Source organism: Cyprinus carpio, unplaced genomic scaffold (genome assembly GCF_018340385.1).
Source record: "Cyprinus carpio isolate SPL01 unplaced genomic scaffold, ASM1834038v1 S000006646, whole genome shotgun sequence".
NCBI lineage: Eukaryota > Metazoa > Chordata > Actinopteri > Cypriniformes > Cyprinidae > Cyprinus > Cyprinus carpio.
In genome coordinates this window covers 180951-202500 of record NW_024879272.1, presented here as the reverse complement: position 1 = coordinate 202500, position 21550 = coordinate 180951, and the positions used below count along the sequence as shown (strand labels likewise).

The following is a 21550-nucleotide window of genomic DNA, read 5'->3' as shown; positions in this document are numbered from 1 at the left end:
GATAACAGGAACAGAAGGAAATCACTCGCACACACCTGCTGCTTCTTCCTGCGCAGAGAGAGCTTCGGCGAGAGACGCATGAGCGGATGAACCGAGTGAGACTGGAATCAAGCACTCACACGTCAGACACACATCAGCAGTAAATGAGTAATACATCACATACAGTAAAGACAGATGATCTTCATACCTCTCTCTCCACTGAGCCCACTGAGTTGTGTGCTTTAGAGTAGTGAAAGAGAAACTGAGGAGCAGAAGAGACGTCAGCGCTGTCAGAACCTCCACACACTGATGTGTGCCATGTGTTTGAGAGAGCTTACCCTCTTGAAGACATTCTGGATCTGCTCCTGATCCTGATTCCTCCACTCCACACCACACAGAGAGCTTAACACAGCCGAGCCCTGACACACACACACACACACACACACTCGTCTATATATGAGATACCACAGAAAGATACTGTGTGTGACCCCGGAGCACTAAACCAGTCATGAGGGTCAGATTTTTTGAAATTGAGATTTATACATCATCTGAGTTCTGAATAAATCATCTCTCCATTGATGTATAGTTTGTTAGGAGGACAATATTTGTCTGAGATACAACTATTTGAAAATCTGGAATCTGAGGGAGCAAAAAAATCTAAATATTGAGAAAATCATCTTTAAAGTTGTTCAAATGAGGTTCTTAGCAATGCATATTACTAATCAAAAATTAAGTTTTGATATTTTACAGTAGGAAACTTACTAAATATCTACATGAAACATGATCTTTACTTAATATCCTAATGATTTTTGTCATAAAAGAAAAATCGATAATTTTGACCCATACAATGTACTGTATTGTATTGGTCACAAATATCGGTGGTCAAAAGTTTGGAATAATTAGGATATTTTAATGAAATAAATATTTCCTGCTCAATGAGGCTGTATTTATTTGACTTAGAAGATACAGTAAAAATTGTGAAATATTATTAGAATGTAAAACAGCTGTTTTCTGTGTGAATCTCTGTTAAAGTGTAATTTATTTCTGTGATGTGCAGCTGTATTTTCAGCATCATTACTCCAGTCTTCAGTGTCACATGATCTTCAGAAATCATTCTAATATGATGATTTGCTGCTCGAGAAACATTTCTGATTATTATCAATGTTGAACACAGTTAATTATTCCAAACTGTTAGATAGATTATAAAACAATAAACAAGCCAAAAATGAATTAAATCATGTCTTCTCATACCTGAACATAATCTCCATAATCGTCACAATCTGTCAGTGGTCTTGGAAAGCTTTCTGCAATTATAAATACAAAGTCAATTATTTATTAACATACTAATTTGTTCATTTATTTTCACTGTAAAATATTGAAATTGTATACCAGACTCGGAGATATCCCTCTCCAAAATCATAAAGCACTATAAAACCTCACTGAAAACGCACACACACACATAATTCTTAATGGAATCTTAATCAAAACTAGATTTATATGACTATTTACATTTATTTAGACACTAGTTTTAGATGAAAGACTGATAAAACAATAGAGCCAGTAGGTAGTACTTCTGAATATATTCAATAGAAAGTCAAATAAGGATATCATTTTGTCCATTTTATTTGATTCCTTTAGTACCCTTAAAGCTTAATTCTAAATTATTCTTGATTTTCAGTAGGAATCATATACAAGTTAGTCTACATTATAGTTTTAGAATCAGAAAAGTGAGCAGCTCTTGTGTTCCTGCTGGAGTTACTCACCCACAGAAGAGCAGAAGACGCTGATGAAGAGCACTGAAGAGCAGAAGAGACACACGCCGCCCATCATCTCTGGACTAGTTACTGCAGGTTAGTCAGCGCCGCTGGAACTAGTGAAGTGAACTGCTGCTGATGCAGGAGGGGTGAAGTCTCTCAGAGCAGCCGACCAATCAGCAGCGAGATCCGCTCCCTGAGCATCGTTCCTGAGGAGCCAATCACGTGGGGTCCTGCTCTCTTAATGAGGCCTCCAACATCAGCGTCTACAGAGCACACACAGATAACCAATACATGCACTAAGAACTCTTTACCTTATTAAAACTGTATTTTGCACTTTTGTTTTTTATGCTTTATTTTTTACTTTTTATTTTATTTCTCAATCATCTGTTAACTTTCGGTTTTATGCTTTCTATTTAATTTTTCATTTTATTTCTCAATCATGTGTTATTAGTTTGAAATCATGTTTTTGCAAAGCTCTTTAAATGAGCATTGTGCATGAAGCGTGTTTAATAAACAAGCTTGCCTTGCTAACAGGAAACATTCGCACAACTTTCTACTAACTTACATAAATGTTAAGGCAAAACATTCTTAAAGTAATGTTTATGGAATAGTCTTTATTAATATTTACTATGCATTCTCATAATGTTGAGAGAACATACGCTCTACGTCCTTATTTGTGCTTGATGAACGTTCTAAGAAATGTTTTTATAACCATTAAATAACATTATAATCATCACAGGAAAACTGGACATTTTTATGTTCTTAAAATATTAAAAATAAATGTTTAAATAATGTTTCATTTAGGGTCCAAATATAGTAGAATGCTGTAAGAAACGTTTTTGCAACCTTTAAATAATATTATAATCACAACAAGAACACTTGTGAAAACTTTTATTGTTCTTAGAATATTAAAAATAAATCAAATAATGTTATGTTTGTGTGAAAATAAAGTTAGTAGAATGTTGTCAGAAACATTTTCGTAACCCTTAAATAACGTTAAAATAATGACAGAAACATTTTGAAACAGTGTCCCTGCAATGTTTTCATAACTTATGACTTAATAGCTTAGACCTTGGCTTAAAAGGGCTTTCTTTCTCTTCTTCTTCTTTTTTCTCGGTTATATGAACATGAAGTGAACATTCCATATTATAATTTTGCAAACATTATGGAAATGTTACTTTAGCATGTTCTCTGTACATTCTATAACGTAACAGATCTAGTAACATTTAAAAAACATTGATGAACATCTAACTGAAATGTTTCAGAAACAAAATATTCCACAAACAAATAAATAATGTTTTTGTACTAACTTTGAACAAATGTAGATTGTAGATTAGATGTAAATAATGTGCGCTAACAAGTAATTTTCTGTAATTATTAATGGCTTCAGAAACACTGCCAGTCAAACCTTTTTAAACAGTAAGATTTTTAATGTTTTTTATCAAAATTCAAAATCAGCAGAATGATTAGAATGATTTCTGAAGATCACGTGAGAATTCAGCTTTGATCACAGAAATAAATTATATTTTAAAATATATTCACATAGAAAGCAGTTATTATAAATAGTAAAAATATTTCTAAATGTTACTGTTTTTGCTGTACTTTGGATCAAATAAAGGCATTCTTGATGAGCAGAAGAGACTTCTTTCTAAAACATTAAAAACCGTACAGATATGGCACACATCTTCAGTGTTTAAAAACTCCTTAGATAACATCATTTTTTTTTAATCTTTCTTTGTATAACTCAAATGTTTAGTTTCAATGAACTTTTAATGCAACCAGCTCACATAAGTTAAACCAGCAGTATTTTTACAGCACAGAGACAGAAACAACCTAGTTTCCCACAAAAAGGTCTTGTATTTTCAAAAGTTTCAGCTGCACTGACCTAAAACACATTTTTAGCCCCCAACAACCATGAAACTGTCCACTTGGCTCAGAAACCGAGGGAACATGAGTCTTCTGTTTTTTATTCTGTTTACTCGTCTACTAAATTAGGGAGTTCAGTGTCTATCTAAATGTAAAAGTCTGTCATTCATCCGTGTCCTACATTTGACTCGATGAAATGAATTGGAAGAGAAAAATATTAAGAAGGCACAGAGGAAATGACTGAGACCCGCTGGACACCAGAGAGGAGACACAACACATGCACCTGTTTCAGACTCAATCAGTAATCACTGCAGTGGTGTCCACGTTTCACCAAATCACTCTGAGATCAAGACGAGGATAATGTGTGGATTCGTCACACCACTGGAACCGGTTCATCTGTAACCGGTGACACACAGGTTCCTCTGCTGTCCGTGTTGTGTCTTTGACGCATCAGTAAAGAATTACACAGTGGATTATTACGGTGTGAGACCAGACCCATGTGACATTCACCCTTTTCCATTGACTCAGAGCTTCCTCAGTTCATTTATGCACCGGAGACCTTCAGTTTACCGTCATCGAGCAGAGGATTGTGGGAATATTATTGGATTATATCATCGTTCAGAAGGCAGCATTCATTCGTGTGTCTGCTTCCAGAGATTTAGAGAGTTAATAACTTGCACTTTGAAGACAGGCTGTAGTGAGTTAAAGGGATCAATGGTGTGGACAGTAACTAGAATGTGTTCTTTTAGTTTTTTTCTTTATTTGCAGATAAAAACGTATTAGATGCTCTTGTGATATATAAACACATATGAACAGTCAATACAGGCAAAACCATTTGTTCCTGCACTGGTCAGTTTTGAGATTTTGGTCTATTTTGCTTCCGTTTCATGTTTTCTTTCAGACTAGAGGGGAGAAAACATCCCAAATACACAGTGAAGTTTTTATTTTATTGCGCTCTGCGTCTGTAGATCTCAGTTCCGATTCATATCTTTTACAAACACTGAACTTTACAGTTTTATTCCTCTCTATATTCTGAAGGTTTGCTCATATATCACTCACATGGATCTATACAACACATTATTCCTAAAAATATGGTGAAAATGCGTTGTTGACAGCATTTTCTGATTAGAAACCTTTAACATGACAATATTAAACCAGAATTATGAACCTGGCTCTATCGAATGTTCAGATTTATGTGCTGGAAATGGAAAGATTTCATGGATGTTAAAAGTCCATTTATCAAAGCCAACAAAGAAGCTTTATTTTTTTTAAGAGTACACCATATAATTTACATCTAAAAGCAGTAAAAGGGAAATTCACGGTATTTTACCATAAATCTAACATTTTTACAGTGTTCAAACAGTCCATTGAGACATCTAGAGAGCTCCAACAGAACAAAAAAGAGAAAATAAGCACACGTTTTCAAAGAGTATCTTCAACTCATGTGTGACTCTGCTGTGAGCATCTGAAGGGCTTTTAAGAGATAACCTCTTCTCATTCTCCTGAAATGAATAAACACATTGTGCAGCCATAACCACAAAACAATTGCATGGCAAAATGTCAGGTTCTCCCCGATGGCCTATCAAAGCGCAGGCGGGTTGACTCGCTCAATGGAAGAACGGAGGAATCCTGCAGGGCTCTGTCCTGGGACCAGTTAGATTCTCCTTATGCCATCTTATTGATTGAAAATAAGAGTTGTAGTGGAGTCGTATTATCATCAGAGGAGCTGACGTGCTCCATGCCACAGATGGCTTGAGCAAGACGAGGGACCAGAGAAGTTCATAAGTGCTTTTACGGCCAGAGTAATGTTATTCTCCACAGCTATGATGCAGTTTGTAATGACAGACCAGCAATCAGATGTTGGACCACCAAGGGCTCGCCAGACTTCTCATTTGGAGCTTATATCCAAAACAGAGGAATTAATTTACTGGAAGCCAATTTGTGCTAGGAAAAGTTTCCTGCATTGTTACTCTGAGGCTTGTTGTTAGTTTCTAAGCTGAGGAGGAGAAATGAGTAAGAGCGATCAAACAAGAGGTGCGAGAGCGCAACCGTGTGAAAGTCTCAGGTCTGGACGGGTTTAATGATGTCAGGTGGTTCGGCTGGATGACAGGTGATGACAAACCAACATAATGAGCCGATCAGACGTCACACGGACACATGCAGGTGAGACGTTCTGATCAGACACACACGTCTATGAGAAGAGACATATTTAGCATCCACTCTCTAATAAAGAGATGATTGGAGAATGACGGACTGTTTCAGAGTTTGATAACACCTGATGCATCAAATCAATCCCCAAATCATCCATCTACTGCATCACATCAGTCATGCCATTTATTCTGAATTTCACCATAATACATTTACGATGTGCAAGAAACAGTCAAATACATTATTACAAAATCGGATATTTTTTTAAAGGAACTGAAAAAAATATTTTAAAACTATGCAGACATATTTAAAATAATATTATATTTTATATTAAATATTAAAATATATTATATTAAATATTGTATTTGAATTAAAAATTACTAAACCTTTCAATTTTAATTAAAAAAAGATGAAATGAAAATAAAAATAAATTCAAAATAGTAATAAAAACATTTTATATTAAATATTAAAATATATTATATTAAATATTTTATTTAAAAAAAAAATTACTTTTCATTTTTTTTTTTTTTATTAAAAGAGGAGATGTGAATATAAATATATTTTAAATATTGTTATAAAAACTAATAGTAGCTCAATCATTCTAAAGTGTTGCTACAACTCAACTCATACATTTACATTTAGAGAACAAACTGATGTTTTGTTTCCTTTAATTATTTAACTGGTCTTTAAAATATTATATTTTGTTTTTGAGAATAAACTGATGTTTTTTTTTCTTTAATTAGGAAAACAGTGAGGTAACACAAAGAATTACAGTTACATATTGAAGTAGAAAAACTGAATTAGTAAAATAAACTCCAATTATATTATTTTAATTTTATTTTTAGTTTAGTATAATTTTTTTTTTGTTGTTTTTTTTTATTTTGTGGTTATTTTATTATTTTTTTTTTCTTTGTTTTTTTTATTTGTTGGTTTTGTTTTTTTTTTTGTGTGGCGTTGGTGTGGAGTTGTATCAAGTTATACACTCCTTCAGGGTGTCTTGGAGGGGTGAAGTTTCTATGTCACATCTTCTTGCTACTGAGGTTCCTCAGGGGTTAGTAATTGGTCAGTTTTTGTTCTGCTTCTATTTTACGTCATTAGGATCTGTCATCCAGAAACATGGCTTTTCTTATCACTGCTATGCTGATGACACTCAACTCTACTTCTCATTCCAACCAGATGACCTGACGGTAGTTGCTCACATTTTCAGCATGTCTGAGTGACATTTCTAGCTGGATGATGACCATCACCTTCAGCTCAACCTTACTAAAGATTTTGAACTGCTGGTGGGTCCAGCTAACCCATCGTTTCATCACAACTTCTCTTATACAGCTGGGTTTGTCAACCATAACTCCTTCCAGGACAGCCAGAAAACCTAGGAGTGTGTGATGGATCAATCAGTTAAGCTTCACAGTTTCATATGCTACACGACCCGGTCCTGCAGATTTGCCTTATACAACATTAGGAAGATTAGAGCCTTCCTGTCAGAGCAAGCCACCCAACTTCTTGTCCAAGCTCTTGTTCTCTCCAGACTGGACTATTGTAATGCTCTCCTGGCGGGCATTCCTGCATTGTACTATCAAGCCTCTACAATTGATCCAGAAAGCAGACAGCGAGGGTTGTCTTCAATGAGCCGAAAAACAGCCCACGTTACTCCTCTCCTCATCAGTTAACACTGGCTACCAGTAAGCCGCTCGCATCAAATTCAAGGTACTGATGCTTGCCTACAAGATGACCAATGGCACGGCACCAATATACCTAAACTCACTAGTTCAATCTTATGTGCCCTCCAGAAGTTTGCGCTCTGCAAGTGAACGACGCCTTGTGTTGCCATCCCAAAGAGGTTCAAAATCACTCTCACAGACATTTTTTCCTGGACTGCTCCCAGCTGGTGGAATGACCTCCCGATCTCAATTCGAACAGCTGAGTCGTTACTCATTTTCAAAAAAACATCTAAAGACCCATCTTTTTCGCCTGCATTTAACCAACTAATACTAGTACTTACCTTTTCTTTTCTTGTCTATCATATTTAAAAAAAAAAAAAAAAAAAAACCTGGCTACGTGTTCTGTACTTGACTAACTGAGACCTTGTCTTAGCACTTGTATACCGTTGTTGTTCTCTTGTTGGTCTGAATGCTTCTATTGTTCTCATTTGTAAGTCACTTTGGATAAAAGCATCTGCTAAATGATTAAATGTAAATGTAAGTGTAAATAAAAAATAAATCATGTAACTCTTTGTTTTTAACTTTCAGACAACATTCAAAGTTGATTGCGAAAAACTGGATTGACTCTTTATGTTCTGATAATGCATATACATGAAGGAACTAATGTTTGATTATATTCCACAGTCTTGTCTTCAGGTTCTGATCAGTGTCTTTATACGAAGGAATGGTTGTTTTATTTTTTAATTGAATTCCAAAAATCTAAACAATCCAGTAGGTTTTCATGACATTTAACAAACACTGTAAATCCAAATAAGGAGATACAATATGAACTGCATAAAAAATAAAACAGAAGGGCATCACAACATTTAGTCGAACTTTTTCTCTTCTTCTTGCAGGCGATGGGTCCATCTAGTGCAAACACACGATACTGCAGCATCCTCCAGAGGACGACAACATACACATCAACAGATGAAAACACATTGATATTTGTCTTACTGCACATACAAGACCTCAGTTTCCCCACGTTATCATATCCCACATAACTCGTGATATTTCTTCATATTAATGATAACGTGTACTCTGTGACGAAAACAGTTCCCGCTGCGGACTCACACTCGATTCCAAACAAACGAAACCAAACTTACACGTCAAAGTTTCGTTTGTGGATCCAGCAGCGATGGCAGCTGCGGCTTTACACGATCGGGAATCTCTCAGCTGTTCCGTTTGTCTGGATGTCTTCAGGAACCCAGTCACTATTCCCTGTGGACACAGCTTCTGTAAGGACTGCATTACATGTTTGTGGGATAAAGATGTGCGCAGATGTCCTCAGTGCAAACAAAGCTTTCCCAACAAACCTGCTCTCACTGACTGGCTGCAGATGAAGGAGGAGGAGGATGAGGAAGATGCTGAAGCACATGAAGTGAGCTGTGATTCCTGCACCTCCAGAAGAACCAGAGCTGTGCAATCCTGCCTCACCTGTGTCTCCTCATTCTGCAGAGCTCACCTGGAGAAGCACAATGAGCTCTTCAGATGGAGAAAACACCCGCTGACCGAAGCCACGGATCTTCAGAGCAAAACCTGCTCTCTTCATGGGAGGCTGATGGATGTCTTCTGTCGCACCGATCAGAAGTGTGTCTGTCTGCTGTGTGCCTTACATGAACACAAGAACCACCACAACGTCTCAGCTTCTGAGGAAAGAGCAGACAGACAGGTAGACCCTGATTTATAATCTCAGTCATGACGTGTCCTCAACCAGAGGTCTGGATTACAGTTCTCATTTTTTGTGATTGTTTTATTATTTATTTATTTATTTTTTAGTGAAAGAAAAACATTAGTGAAGTAGAAAGCCAAAATATTAAAAGGATGAATGGATGAATATTTACTGCGTAATGCACATTTTATAGAGGGGGTCAAAATGATACTTTTCAGCTGAGATTCAGAGCCAAATTACAGGAGAATAAAAATGACTTTAGAATCACGGCAGCATCATCATGTTATTTTTACAAAGAGATTGATGGCTATATTTGTGAAATCTGTTGACTTTAATTATCTTTGCTGCATTATATGCCAACAGCGAGAGTTCAAAATGGGAACTTCCCCAAAGTTTGTGTATCTGGATCTCAGGAAGCATTAAAGGGACAGTTCACCCAAAAATGAAAATGACCCCATGATTTACTCACCCTCAAGCCATGCTAGGCGTATATGACTTTCTTCTTTCAGATGAATGCATTACATTGAGAAGTTCTAGTGTAAAATGTCCTGGCTCTTCCAAGTTCATCCATACATCATAAAATTCCTCCACACGGCTCCGGAGGGTTAATAAATGCCTTCTGAAGTGTTTGTGTAAGACAAATATCAATTTTATAAACTGTAATCTCTATAGCTTTTCCTCTAACAATCATACTCATATTCACGGGAAAATGTTGTTTCAGCTTGAGGGCGAGTAAATTATGGGCTAATTTTCATTCTTGGGTGAACTATCTCTTTAAATATATCTCAATGTCCTTTGAAATTTTAGTCTTCATTTAAGGCCCTGTATGGTTCATTCCCAGAGATTTGGGGATTTTCATGGGGCTATATTGTGGCTCCTTGAGTAAATGGTTAAATGTTACACATTTTCAGTGGTCAGAAACCAAATGTGGGTCAACTTGCATGCAGATGATACTTTTTCCTTTTAAAGAGGAATGTCTGAACAGTAAACAATGTTTAAACTAGAAATGTAACTTGTTTCATTCTATCAAAACAGTTGCATAGAACAGACTTTTCCAAAGTTTGCATTCCTGTAACTCAACATGTATCAAAGATATCTCAATATGATTTTAGATTCTCTCTTTAAATACAGTAAGTATCTGCTGAGTGCAAAGTGAACCACATTTGGTTTTCAGCCACATGAAAATCCCTTCTAAATCTCTGGAAATTAACCATACGGGCCCTTAAAAATGAAGATACTAAAAGAACTAAAACATAAAAGGATATTAAGATGTTTTTAATACAGACGCAGAAACTTCAGGATAACACACAAAAAGTGCCTTTTCCTCATTTTTGAACTGTCACCATTGGCATATAGCCTAATGCAACAAAGGTTGCTAAAGTCAACAGATTTTAATCTCTGTGTAGAAATAACATCATGATGATGCCATCTTTCAAGTAATTTTCACCCTCCTGTAATTTGGCTCTAAATCTGAAAATTGTAATTTTCAAAAATGTCTTCAAAATAGTTGATTATTCAGTAAAAATTCAACCATGGCATTTAATATTTTAGCTTTCATCATGATTTATGTTTGTCTTTATAAACAAGATAAAAAAAAGATTGAGCCATTTGATTTGACACAGAATGATCCACACGTCTTTGTCAGATACTGGTTAGTTCAGATTATTTGTGAGCATACACATTTATTTCTGCAGATCCTAGAAAGTCTCAATTCATCCGTGCACAAATTAAAAAGGTCTTAAATCACAGCACAAAGTCTTACATTCACAAAGTCATCTCATGAAATGTTGCATGCACTGCAAAAATAAGTATCTTCCTCTGTATTTTGTCTTGTTTTCCATTGCAAATATCTAAACGTCCTTAAATCAAAATGCATTTTCACTGGAAAATAAGAGAAACGGTGTTGCCATACAGCCCATAGTGTTTCAGTTAGAGGTCATACAGTACCCCAGTTTATTCCTTAATTCTTCATATTTATCTTCATAAAACCTGCAGAAACCCTGTATTGATAATGAGCACTTTGGACTTTTATTTCATTAAACTGAGTGTATATGGTTATCCTAACATCTAAAGGTTAACAGTATGTGTGACTGCAAGTTTTAACAAAAGCTCAAATATATAACTCTTTTCTGTGTCCAGAGGAAGTTAATGGAAACACGTGAGAAGTTTCTGCAGAACGTCCGAGACAGAGAGAAGGATTTCCAAGAGCTAAAGCAGGCAGAAGAGTCCATCACAGTGAGTACTGATCATCTTGATTTCATAGATCTCATAAATATAATCTCTATTTATGAGATTATCTCTATAATCTCATAAATATAATCTATTATGATTCATCTGTATGTCCACTTTGTCTCATGTGTTTCTCCTTGAATTCCTTGGGAGAAATACAGTTTTTAATAGTCGAGAAGCTCAGATCATTTGCTGTTGGATGAATTTGATGAGAAATGTTGGAGTTCATATTGAGATCTCTGACTTTGGTATATTGTAAAATCTGAGCACATGACCTCACGTTAGTCTGAGAAACAAGGAAGTGTTTCTGTGTGTGTTCCTGTGGTCCAGTGTTCAGCGCAGACGGCGGTCTCTGAAAGCGAGCGGATCTTCAGTGAAGTGCTGTGCTCCGTTCAGAAAACAAGCGTCCACGTGACAGAACTGATCGCAGAGCGACAGAGAGAGGAAGTCCAGCAGAAGATCTCTGACCTCAGGCTGAAGGTGTCTGAGCTCGATCCGTTCTTGACCACTGAAGACCACATTCACTTCCTGCAGGTACAGCATCACACACACTTACCTTCAGTGTAACAAACAAAAACTCATTTGCAGATCAAGAGATAAAGCTATTAAAATTATAATTTCTTCAGTTTAGAAAAGAACAACACTTACTTTTCAATGTAATTTAGATTTTAGGATATTGACAAAGTTTCCAATCAGTGTGGAAGATTTTAGTCTGGAACGTATTTTCTTCATTCTGCATTATTTGTAATCTGTAGAATTACCCATCTGACTGTGAAGAATCCACATCTGAAGAATCTGAAGATCTTTCCAACATTTGTGAAAATCCCAAACTGTTTTTTCGGAATGTGGAGCTGCTGCTTTCTGAAATGCAAGAGCGTTTGATGAACGTCACCAAAGAGACCGCTATCAAGATCAAATCTGGAGGTGAGAAGACTTCAGTAAGCTCTCCGTTCCTGTGTCTCAGCTTAGGTTAGGTTATTTTACTGTCACTGAGGCACTCTTCTATATTTTTATTAAAATATTGAATTTGTTTTTTTATTTTTTCTATTTTACATTTTAAGTTAAAAAAATTTTTGTCATTTTTTTATGTTTATAAAAATATTTATTCATTTGATTTCAGCTTTAGTTATTTTAATACATGAACTAAATGAGAAAGGTTACCTTAGCAACTAGCTAAAATACATTTTTTTTAAATATTTTACTTCAGTTCGATTTTTTTTTTTTCTAGAAGTAACCAAAATATTTTTTTATGGTTTTAGTTTTAGCTAATTATAATAACCCTATTGATAGTTAAGAATTAGTTCACTTCCAGCATAAAAATGTCCTGATGATTTACTCACCTCCATGTCATCCAAGATGTTCTCGTCTTTCTTTCTTCAGTCACAAAGAAATACATTTTTTTGAGGAAAACATTCTAGGATTTTTCTCCATATAGTGTACTTCAGTGGTGATCAATGCATTGAAGGTTAAAATGCAGTTTCAATGCAGATTCAAAGAGCTCTACACAATCCCAGCCGAGGAATAAGGGTCTGATCTAGAGAAACAATCGCTCATTTTCTGACAAATATTTAAAGGCATCATATGATGCTGCTAAAAAGAACATTATTTTGTGTATTTGGTGTAATGAAATGTGTTTATGCTGTGTTGTATTTGGTGTAATGAACACATTATTTTCCACATACTGTACATTATTGTTTCTCCTCTATGCCCTGCCTTCTGAAACATGTTGATTTTTACAAAGCTCATCGTTCATCGAGGTGTGCTCTGATTGGCCAGCTATCCAGCACGTTGTGATTGGCTGAATACCTCAAGCATGTGACGGAAATGTTATGCTCCTTAACCTATTGTGATGCTGTGTCCCGGCATGACGAGACAAAACCAATAAAACACATTACAAACCAGGCATTTATTGCATCCAGTGGGGACATAATTACTGATTATAATGACTTATACTGTGTTTTTATACATTGCATTGTGTAAACATAAAACCATGTCTGCATTTGTGATCTGAGAAACGGAGATTTCTTTGCGTGAACATCTGGGCGGTGTTATGCAAATCTTCCCACATACTGATGCAGAGATGTGGGGGCGTGTTTAAACGAGGCGTTTCAGGAGGGCGTGGACAAGTCTAAATTTTTATAAAGAATATCTCTTTGGGTTTGAGACTTTAGTCTCTGCAACTTTAGGGATCTTATCTGTTCATGAACAGCTTGTAACACTCCAAAGAGGAAGGAAAACTTGAAATCACATCATATGACCCCTTTTAAATGTATATACTTTTAACCTCAAATGCTCAAATGCACATTACGTAATTGCGTTGGAAATGTCATGCGCATTTGTACTTTGGTTCAAAAAAATTGGGGGGGGGGCCAAAAACTAGGGCCAAAGACATCTGACAACGTTGTTTTACCGTTTTTGTAAAGGGCATCTGACTTTCTTTTTTTTGCGCATTCACTTTGTAAACACTGGGTTGGTACTTCCACTTACGTCATGTGTGACCTTCCCAACATGACCTCCTAATGAGTGAAGACGATTGAAGTTAAAATGTATATACATTTTAATTATTTATAAGAAAATGAGCGATGGTTTCTCTAGACCCTTATTCCTTGGCTGGTATTGTGTAGATCTCTCTGAAGCTGCATTAAAACTGCATTTTAACCTCCAACCCAATGATCCCCATTGAAGTTCACTATATGGAGAAAAATCCTGGTGTGTTTTCCTCAAAATCATCAGGAAATTTTTATTCTGGAGCTGAACTTATCCTTTAATACCGACATAACATCAGATTTGACCTTATTTACTTTCTTAATACATGTTCCTGATTTTATTGATTCATTATTAAGTGTTTGTCTTTATAATCTTACTTGTTCCATCTCTGAAATGACGTTTCAGCAATGGTCCAGATAAAGTCCTCTCAAGGTCCTGCTCAGCGGGACCAGAAGGATGTTTTCCGTTTTGGGGAACCAGTGGCAGAATATAACTTCAGTTTTCAGCACGTTCCCTCTGAATCCACATCTGTGGAGGCTTCTGGCTCAGATCCTGAAACATGTAAACATGAAGACGAAGGTACTCTGGACTACAAGCCGGTCGTACCGTTACCTGATCTAGTTGAGCTCTTGACAGGAGAGGAGAAAGAGCAAGTGGTTTTCAGTCACAGAGCCAAACTATACCGCTATGACAGAGAATCACAGCAGTGGAAGGAAAGAGGCATAGGTGAGCTTAAAATACTGCAGGACCATGAACGCAGACGTGCAAGACTCGTGATGAGGAGAAAGCAGGTCCTGAAGTTATGTGCAAACCACTGGATTACTGCAAACATGAAGCTGGAGCCGATTAAAGCGTCTGAGAAAGCGTGGACATGGAGCGCTCTTGATTTTGCTGATGGAGACGGCAGCGTTCAGACGTTAGCAGTGCGGTTTAGACTGCAGGAGACGGCGGACGCTTTCAAGAAATGCTTTGAAGAAGCAGCGGTCACGTCATTCACTGGAGCAGAAAGAGGTGAGCATCTCTAATCCGTTTAAAACAAATACATGCTTTCATTTCATTGACTGTTCAGTACAGTCCTTTTTATGCATTTATATGGCTATTAACATGTTGACATGCATTTATTTTTATTTACAGAATAAGTAATACATTTTAATTGAATCTTGACAAACTATACATAATTACAAAGGTCATAGTCTTAAGAATACATTTTTCTGACCTCTGTTTTGTTATTAATATCTTACAGTGACAGTAATTATGAAATTTTTGTCAGGAGGCATGCAAAATAAAAATGTGAAAAATTGTTTCCTTCAAATGTGTAGAAGCTCGTTTCTGCCTGAATTGTGAGATATAAACACTGAATTGTGCAATATGAGCGCTGAATTGCAAGATCTGAGCACTGAATTGTGAGATTTTAGTGCTGAATTGTGAAATATAAATGCTGAATTGCAAGATATGAATGTAGAATTGCGAGATATGAGCACTGAATTATGATATATGAATGCAGAATTGTGAGATATGAGCGCTGAATTTCAAGATATGAGTGCTGAATTGTTAGATATAAATGCAATTGCAATATTTGAGCGCTGAATTTCGAGATATGAATGCTGAATTGTGAGATATGAGCATTGAATTGGAAGATCTGAGTGCAGAATTGCAAGATATGAGTGCTAAATTGTGAGATTTAGGCAATGAATTATGAGATTTGAGTGATGCATTGCGAGGTATGAGCTCTTCAGAACTTTCGAAATTAAAATTTGAAAAATTGCTTCTTCAAATTTGTAGAAACTTGTTTCTGCTTGAATTGCAAGATATGAACACTGAATTGCGTGATTTGAGCACTGAATTGTGAGATACGAGTGCTGAATTGCAAGATATGAATGCTGAATTGCGTGATATGAGTGCTGATTTGTGAGATATGAGTGCTAAATTGCGAGATTTGAGCGCTGAATTGCGAGATATGAATGCAGAATTGCAAAATATGAATGTTTAATTGCGAGATATGAGCACTGATTTTGCGAGATCTGAGCACTGAATTACGATGATTTGAGCACTGAATTACGAGATTTGATCGCTGAATTGCGAGATATGATCGGCTGATTTGCGAGATCTGAGCACTGAATTACGAGATTTGAGCACTGAATTACGAGATTTGAGCACTGAATTGCGAGATATGAGTGCTGATTTGCGAGATCTGAGCACTGAATTACGAGATTTGAGCACTGAATTGCGAGATATGAGTGCTGATTTGCGAGATCTGAGCACTGAATTAAGAGATTTGATCGCTGAATTGTGAGATATGAACGCAGAATTACAAAATATGAATGCTGAATTGCGATATCTGAGCAGTGAATTGCGAGGTCTGAGCACTGAATTACGAGATATGAGTGCTGATTTGCGAGATCTGAGCACTTAATTGCGAGGTATGAGTGCTGATTTTGCGAGATCTGAGCACTGAATTACGAGATTTGATCGCTGAATTGCGAGATCTGAGCACTGAATTATGAGATCTGAGCACTGAATTGCGAGATCTGAGCACTGAATTACGAGATATGATCGCTGAATTGCGAGATATGAATGCAGAATGACAAAATATGAATGCTGAATTGCGAGATCTGAGCACTGAATTATGAGATTTGAGCACTGAATTGTGGAGATATGAGTGCTGATTTGCGCGATATCTGAGCACTGAATTACGAGATTTGATCGCTGAATTGTGAGATATGAACGCAGAATTACAAAATATGAATGCTGAATTGCGAGGTATGAGTGCTGATTTGCGAGATCTGAGCACTGAATTACGAGATTTGAGCACTGATATTGCGAGATATGAGCACTGAATTGCGAGATATGAGCACTGAATTGCAAGATATGAGTGCTGATTTGCGAGATCTGAGCACTGAATTACGAGATTTGAGCACTGAATTACGAGATTTGAGCACTGAATTGCGAGATATGAGTGCTGATTTGCAAGATCTGAGCACTTAATTACGAGATTTGTGCACTGAATTTGCGAGATATGAGTGCTGCTTTGCGAGATCTTAGCACTGAATTATGAGATTTGAGCACTGAATTGCGCGGTATGCGTGCTGATTTGTGAGATCTGAGCACTGCATTAAGAGATTTTGAGCACTGAATTGCGAGATATGAGTGCTGATTTTGCGAGATCTGAGCACTGAATTACGATTTTGAGCACTGAATTGCGAGGTATGAGTGCTGATTTGTGAGATATGAGTGCTAAATTGCGAGATTTGAGCGCTGAATTACGAGATATGAATGCTTAATTGCGAGATAATGAGCACTGGAATTGCGAGATATGAGCACTGAATTGCCAATATATGAGTGCTGATTTGCGAGGTCTGAGCACTTAATTACGAATTTGAGCACTGATTTACGAGATTTGATCGCTGAATTGCGAGATATGAGTGCTGAATTGCGAGATCTTAGCACTGAATTTTGAGATTTGAGCACTGAATTGCGAGATATGAGTGCTGATTTGCGAGATCTGAGCACTGAATTACGAGATTTGAGCACTGAATTGCGAGGTATGAGTGCTGATTTGCGAGATCTGAGCACTGAATTAGAGATTTGATCGCTGAATCGTGAGATATGAACGCAGAATTACAAAATATGAATGCTGAATTGCGATATCTGAGCAGTGAATTGCGAGGTCTGAGCACTGAATTACGAGATATGAGTGCTGATTTGCGAGATCTGAGCACTTAATTGCGATGTATGAGTGCTGATTTGGGAGATCTGAGCACTGAATTACGAGATTTGATCGCTGAATTGCGCGAGGTATGAGTGCTGATTTGCGAGATCTGAGCACTGAATTGTGAGATCTGAGCACTGAATTGCGAGATCTGCGCTGAATTGCGAGATATGAATGCAGAATGACAAAATATGAGTGCTGAATTGCGAGATCTGAGCACTTAATTACGAGATTTGAGCACTGAATTGTGAGATATGAGTGCTGATTTGCGAGATTTGAGTGCTGAATTACGAGATATGAGCACTGAATTACGAGATTTGATCGCTGAATTGCGAGATATGAATGCAGAATTACAAAATATGAATGCTGAATTGCGAGATTTGAGCACTGAATTGCGAGGTATGAGTGCTGATTTGCGAGATCTGAGCACTGAATTACGAGATTTGAGCACTGAATTGCGAGGTATGAGTGCTGATTTGTGAGATCTGAGCACTGAATTAAGAGATTTGAGCACTGATTGCGAGATATGAGTGCTGATTTGCGAGATCTGAGCACTGAATTACGAGATTTGAGGCACTGATTGCGAGGTACTGCGTGTTGATTTGTGAGATATGAGTGCTAAATTGCGAGATTTGAGCGCTGAATTGCGAGATATGAATGCAGAATTGCAAAATATGAATGTTTAATTGCGAGATATGAGCACTGAATTGCGAGATATGAGCACTGAATTGCAGATTTGTGAGATTTTTGCGAGATCTGAGGCACTTAATTACGAGATTTGAGCACTGAATTACGAGATTTGATCGCTGAATTGCGAGATATGAGTGCTGATTTGCAAGATCTGAGCACTGAATTATGAGATTTGAGCACTGAATTGCGAGATATGAGTGCTGATTTGCGAGATCTGAGCACTGAATTATGAGATTTGAGCACTGAATTGCGAGGTATGAGTGTTGATTTGTGAGATCTGAGCACTGAATTAAGAGATTTGATCGCTGAATTGTGAGATATGAATGCAGAATTACAAAATATGAATGCTGAATTGCGATATCTGAGCAGTGAATTGCGAGGTCTGAGCACTGAATTACGAGATATGAGTGCTGATTTGCGAGATCTGAGCACTTAATTGCGAGGTATGAGTGCTGATTTGGGAGATCTGAGCACTGAATTACGAGATTTGATCGCTGAATTGCGAGATCTGAGCACTGAATTATTAGATATGTTCGCTGAATTGCGAGATCTTAATTGCGAGGTATGAGTGCTGATTTGGCTGAAAATTGCGAGATATGAATGCAGAATGACAAAATATGAATGCTGAATTGCGAGATCTGAGCACTGAATTATGAGATTTGAGCACTGAATTGTGAGATATGAGTGCTGATTTGTGAGATTTGAGTGCTGAATTGCGATATCTGAGCACTGAATTACGAGATTTGATCGCTGAATTGTGAGATATGAATGCAGAATTACAAAATATGAATGCTGAATTGCGAGATGTGAGTGCTGAATCGGAGATCTGAGCACTGAATTGCGAGATCTGAGCACTTAATTGTGAGGTATAAGTGCTGATTTGCGAGATCTGAGCACTGAATTACGAGATTTGAGCACTGAATTGCGAGGTATGAGTGCTGATTTGCGAGATCTGAGCACTGAATTACGAGATTTGAGCACTGAATTGTGAGATATGAGGGCTGATTTGCGAGATCTGAGCACTGAATTGCGAGATCTGAGCACTGAATTGCGAGATATGAGCACTGAATTACGAGATTTGATCGCTGAATTGCGAGATATGAGCACTGAATTACGAGATTTGATCGCTGAATTGTGAGATATGAATGCAGAATTACAAAATATGAATGCTGAATTGCGAGATATGAGTGCTGAATTGCGAGATCTGAGCACTTAATTACGAGATTTGAGCACTGAATTGTGAGATATGAGTGCTGATTTGCGAGATCTGAGCACTTAATTGCGAGGTATGAGTGCTGATTTGGGAGATCTGAGCACTGAATTACGAGATTTGATCGCTGAATTGCGAGATCTGAGCACTGAATTACGAGATCTGAGCACTGAATTGTGAGATCTGAGCACTGAATTACGAGATTTGAGCACTGAATTGCGAGATATGAGTGCTGATTTGCGAGATCTGAGCACTGAATTACGAGATTTGATCGCTGAATTGCGAGATATGAATGCAGAATTACAAAATATGAATGCTGAATTGCGAGATCTGAGCACTGAATTAAGAGATATGAGCACTGAATTATGAGATTTGATCGCTGAATTGCGAGATATGAACGCAGAATTACAAAATATGAATGCTGACTTGAGAGATATGAGTGCTGAATTGTGAGATCTGAGCACTGAATTACGAGATTTGAGCACTGAACTGCGAGATATGAGTGCTGATTTGCGAGATTTGAGTGCTGAATGACAAGATATGAATGTAGAATTACGAGATATGGGTGCTAAATTGCGAGATTTGAGCGCTGAATAGTGCAATTTTAGCACTGAATTGCGAGATATGAACGCTATATTGTAAAATATCAGCGCTGAATTGCGAGATATTAGTGCTGAATTGAAAGATTTTGAATCATTCCATTCATAAATTCCATGAGATTTTGTTAACTTGTCTGTTTTTTCTTCAGAATTGTGAGAAATACAATTTCCATTTAACAAAAAAACTCTCAATTTATCCAGAATCATGCGGCTCTGTTAAACACACAAACAGCTCTTAATCGAGTCCAGTTTTTATGTAGATGGATGATTTTTGTTCATGGTATTCAGCAGCAATTAAATGTTTTGCGAAAAGAGACACAGAATAAATATATTTGATATCTAAATGTTTGACTTTTTTAACCACATTGGAATCGAAACTGGGAATAAATAAGAATCGGAATCGGAACTGATCAAATTCAAACGATACCCAACCCTAAAAACACACTGTGTTCTGGTTTCTTGGCTCTTTATGTACCACAGCTCAAAGCATGTTTGCTCTGCAGAGCCATGTTTACCATGTGTTTACAATGCCGTGTTTCTATGCTGTGTTTATCTCACTTAGATGAAGATTTTGAAGGGGCTGTCAGAACTCGGAAAGGAAAGTTGTATCCTGATGCAGTCGATGGTCATGGTAGGTTGCACTGAGATTAATTAATTGCTTGTTTTTACTGATATTGGTTTAAAGACAGTGAGAGAAATAGCATGCTCCGTGTTGGCCTTAATACTGCTAATAATGCTATTATGGTTATCTTTATCTTTATGTTTATTTTTATAGATGCTGGAGCTGCAACAGAGACACAAAATCACAAAGAGGATGAGAACAATGATGATGATGATGATGAAGATGATGAAGATGATGATTATGAAGATGATGATGATGATGATGATGATGATGATGATGAAGCAGTTAACCATGTAGATATCCAATCACTTCCCTGCTTGAAGCAGCCTTTTATATTTGTCTGTGTAAAAGTGCATTGAAATAAAAATTCTTGAATTCTTGACAATTCTTGAAATGTTGTAGAAGTCATACATTGTTTTTGGGTAATTATTTCTCTGTAACATAATGAAATCATAACCAATAAGAAGTTTTTCATGTACAAATTTGATAATCCTTGTGCAAGTGACCCAATTTAACCCAAAAATCCCAGTTCATGCTGTAAAAAAATATATAAAATTTATTTTGAATTGGATTTTAATATTAATTTTTTATTTTTTTTTTTTGTTTTTTTGTATTTTTTTTTTTTATTATAGTTATGTTATGTTAGATATATTATTTATTTAAATGTTACATTTAATTTTTCATATTTTTACTATTTATTTCAAAATTATTTATTTGAATGAAATGTTTTTATTTAGTTTTTATTTTAATCCATGTTTTACTTTAATGCAAATATAAAATTATCATTATTATTATTTTCAAATAAAATTAAATAGATTTTAATCAATTTATTTTAATACAATTTATTAATTTAGTTCATCTTATTTTTTAGTATTATTTATT

At 36.5% G+C, this 21550-nt stretch overlaps 2 protein-coding genes across 2 annotated transcripts in view; one reads left to right on the top strand and one right to left on the bottom strand.

The window, feature by feature from the left end:
• The window catches only part of LOC122144346 (neuromedin-S-like), a 3292-nt gene extending 1389 nt beyond the window's left edge, over positions 1–1903 (bottom strand). The window contains exons 1-5 of the mRNA XM_042755197.1: positions 1743–1903; positions 1231–1283; positions 318–398; positions 188–241; positions 36–101 (exon numbers count right to left, since the gene is read on the bottom strand). Coding sequence (XP_042611131.1) covers positions 36–101; positions 188–241; positions 318–398; positions 1231–1283; positions 1743–1809 — 321 coding nt within the window. The 5' untranslated portion in view covers positions 1810–1903. The remainder of the gene's footprint in view (positions 1–35; positions 102–187; positions 242–317; positions 399–1230; positions 1284–1742) is intronic.
• Positions 1904–9148: 7245 nt separating this feature from the next.
• Positions 9149–21189, top strand: LOC109074072 (E3 SUMO-protein ligase RanBP2-like). Its single transcript, XM_042755185.1, has 7 exons — positions 9149–9169; positions 11262–11357; positions 11682–11885; positions 12107–12275; positions 14244–14849; positions 20609–20677; positions 20822–21189. The coding sequence occupies exons 1-7, from the start codon at positions 9149–9151 to the stop codon at positions 21025–21027; spliced, it is 1371 nt and encodes a 456-aa protein (XP_042611119.1). The 3' UTR covers positions 21028–21189.
• Positions 21190–21550: the final 361 nt, after the last annotated feature.

Bases quoted from the DNA above. Each gene is read 5' to 3' on its own strand.
- LOC109074072 (XM_042755185.1), top strand. From the start codon at position 9,149: ATGACGTGTCCTCAACCAGAG. The intron at 12,276-14,243 runs GTGAGAAGACTT...ATGACGTTTCAG, and splicing joins TATCAAGATCAAATCTGGAG to CAATGGTCCAGATAAAGTCC. The intron at 14,850-20,608 runs GTGAGCATCTCT...TATCTCACTTAG, and splicing joins ATTCACTGGAGCAGAAAGAG to ATGAAGATTTTGAAGGGGCT.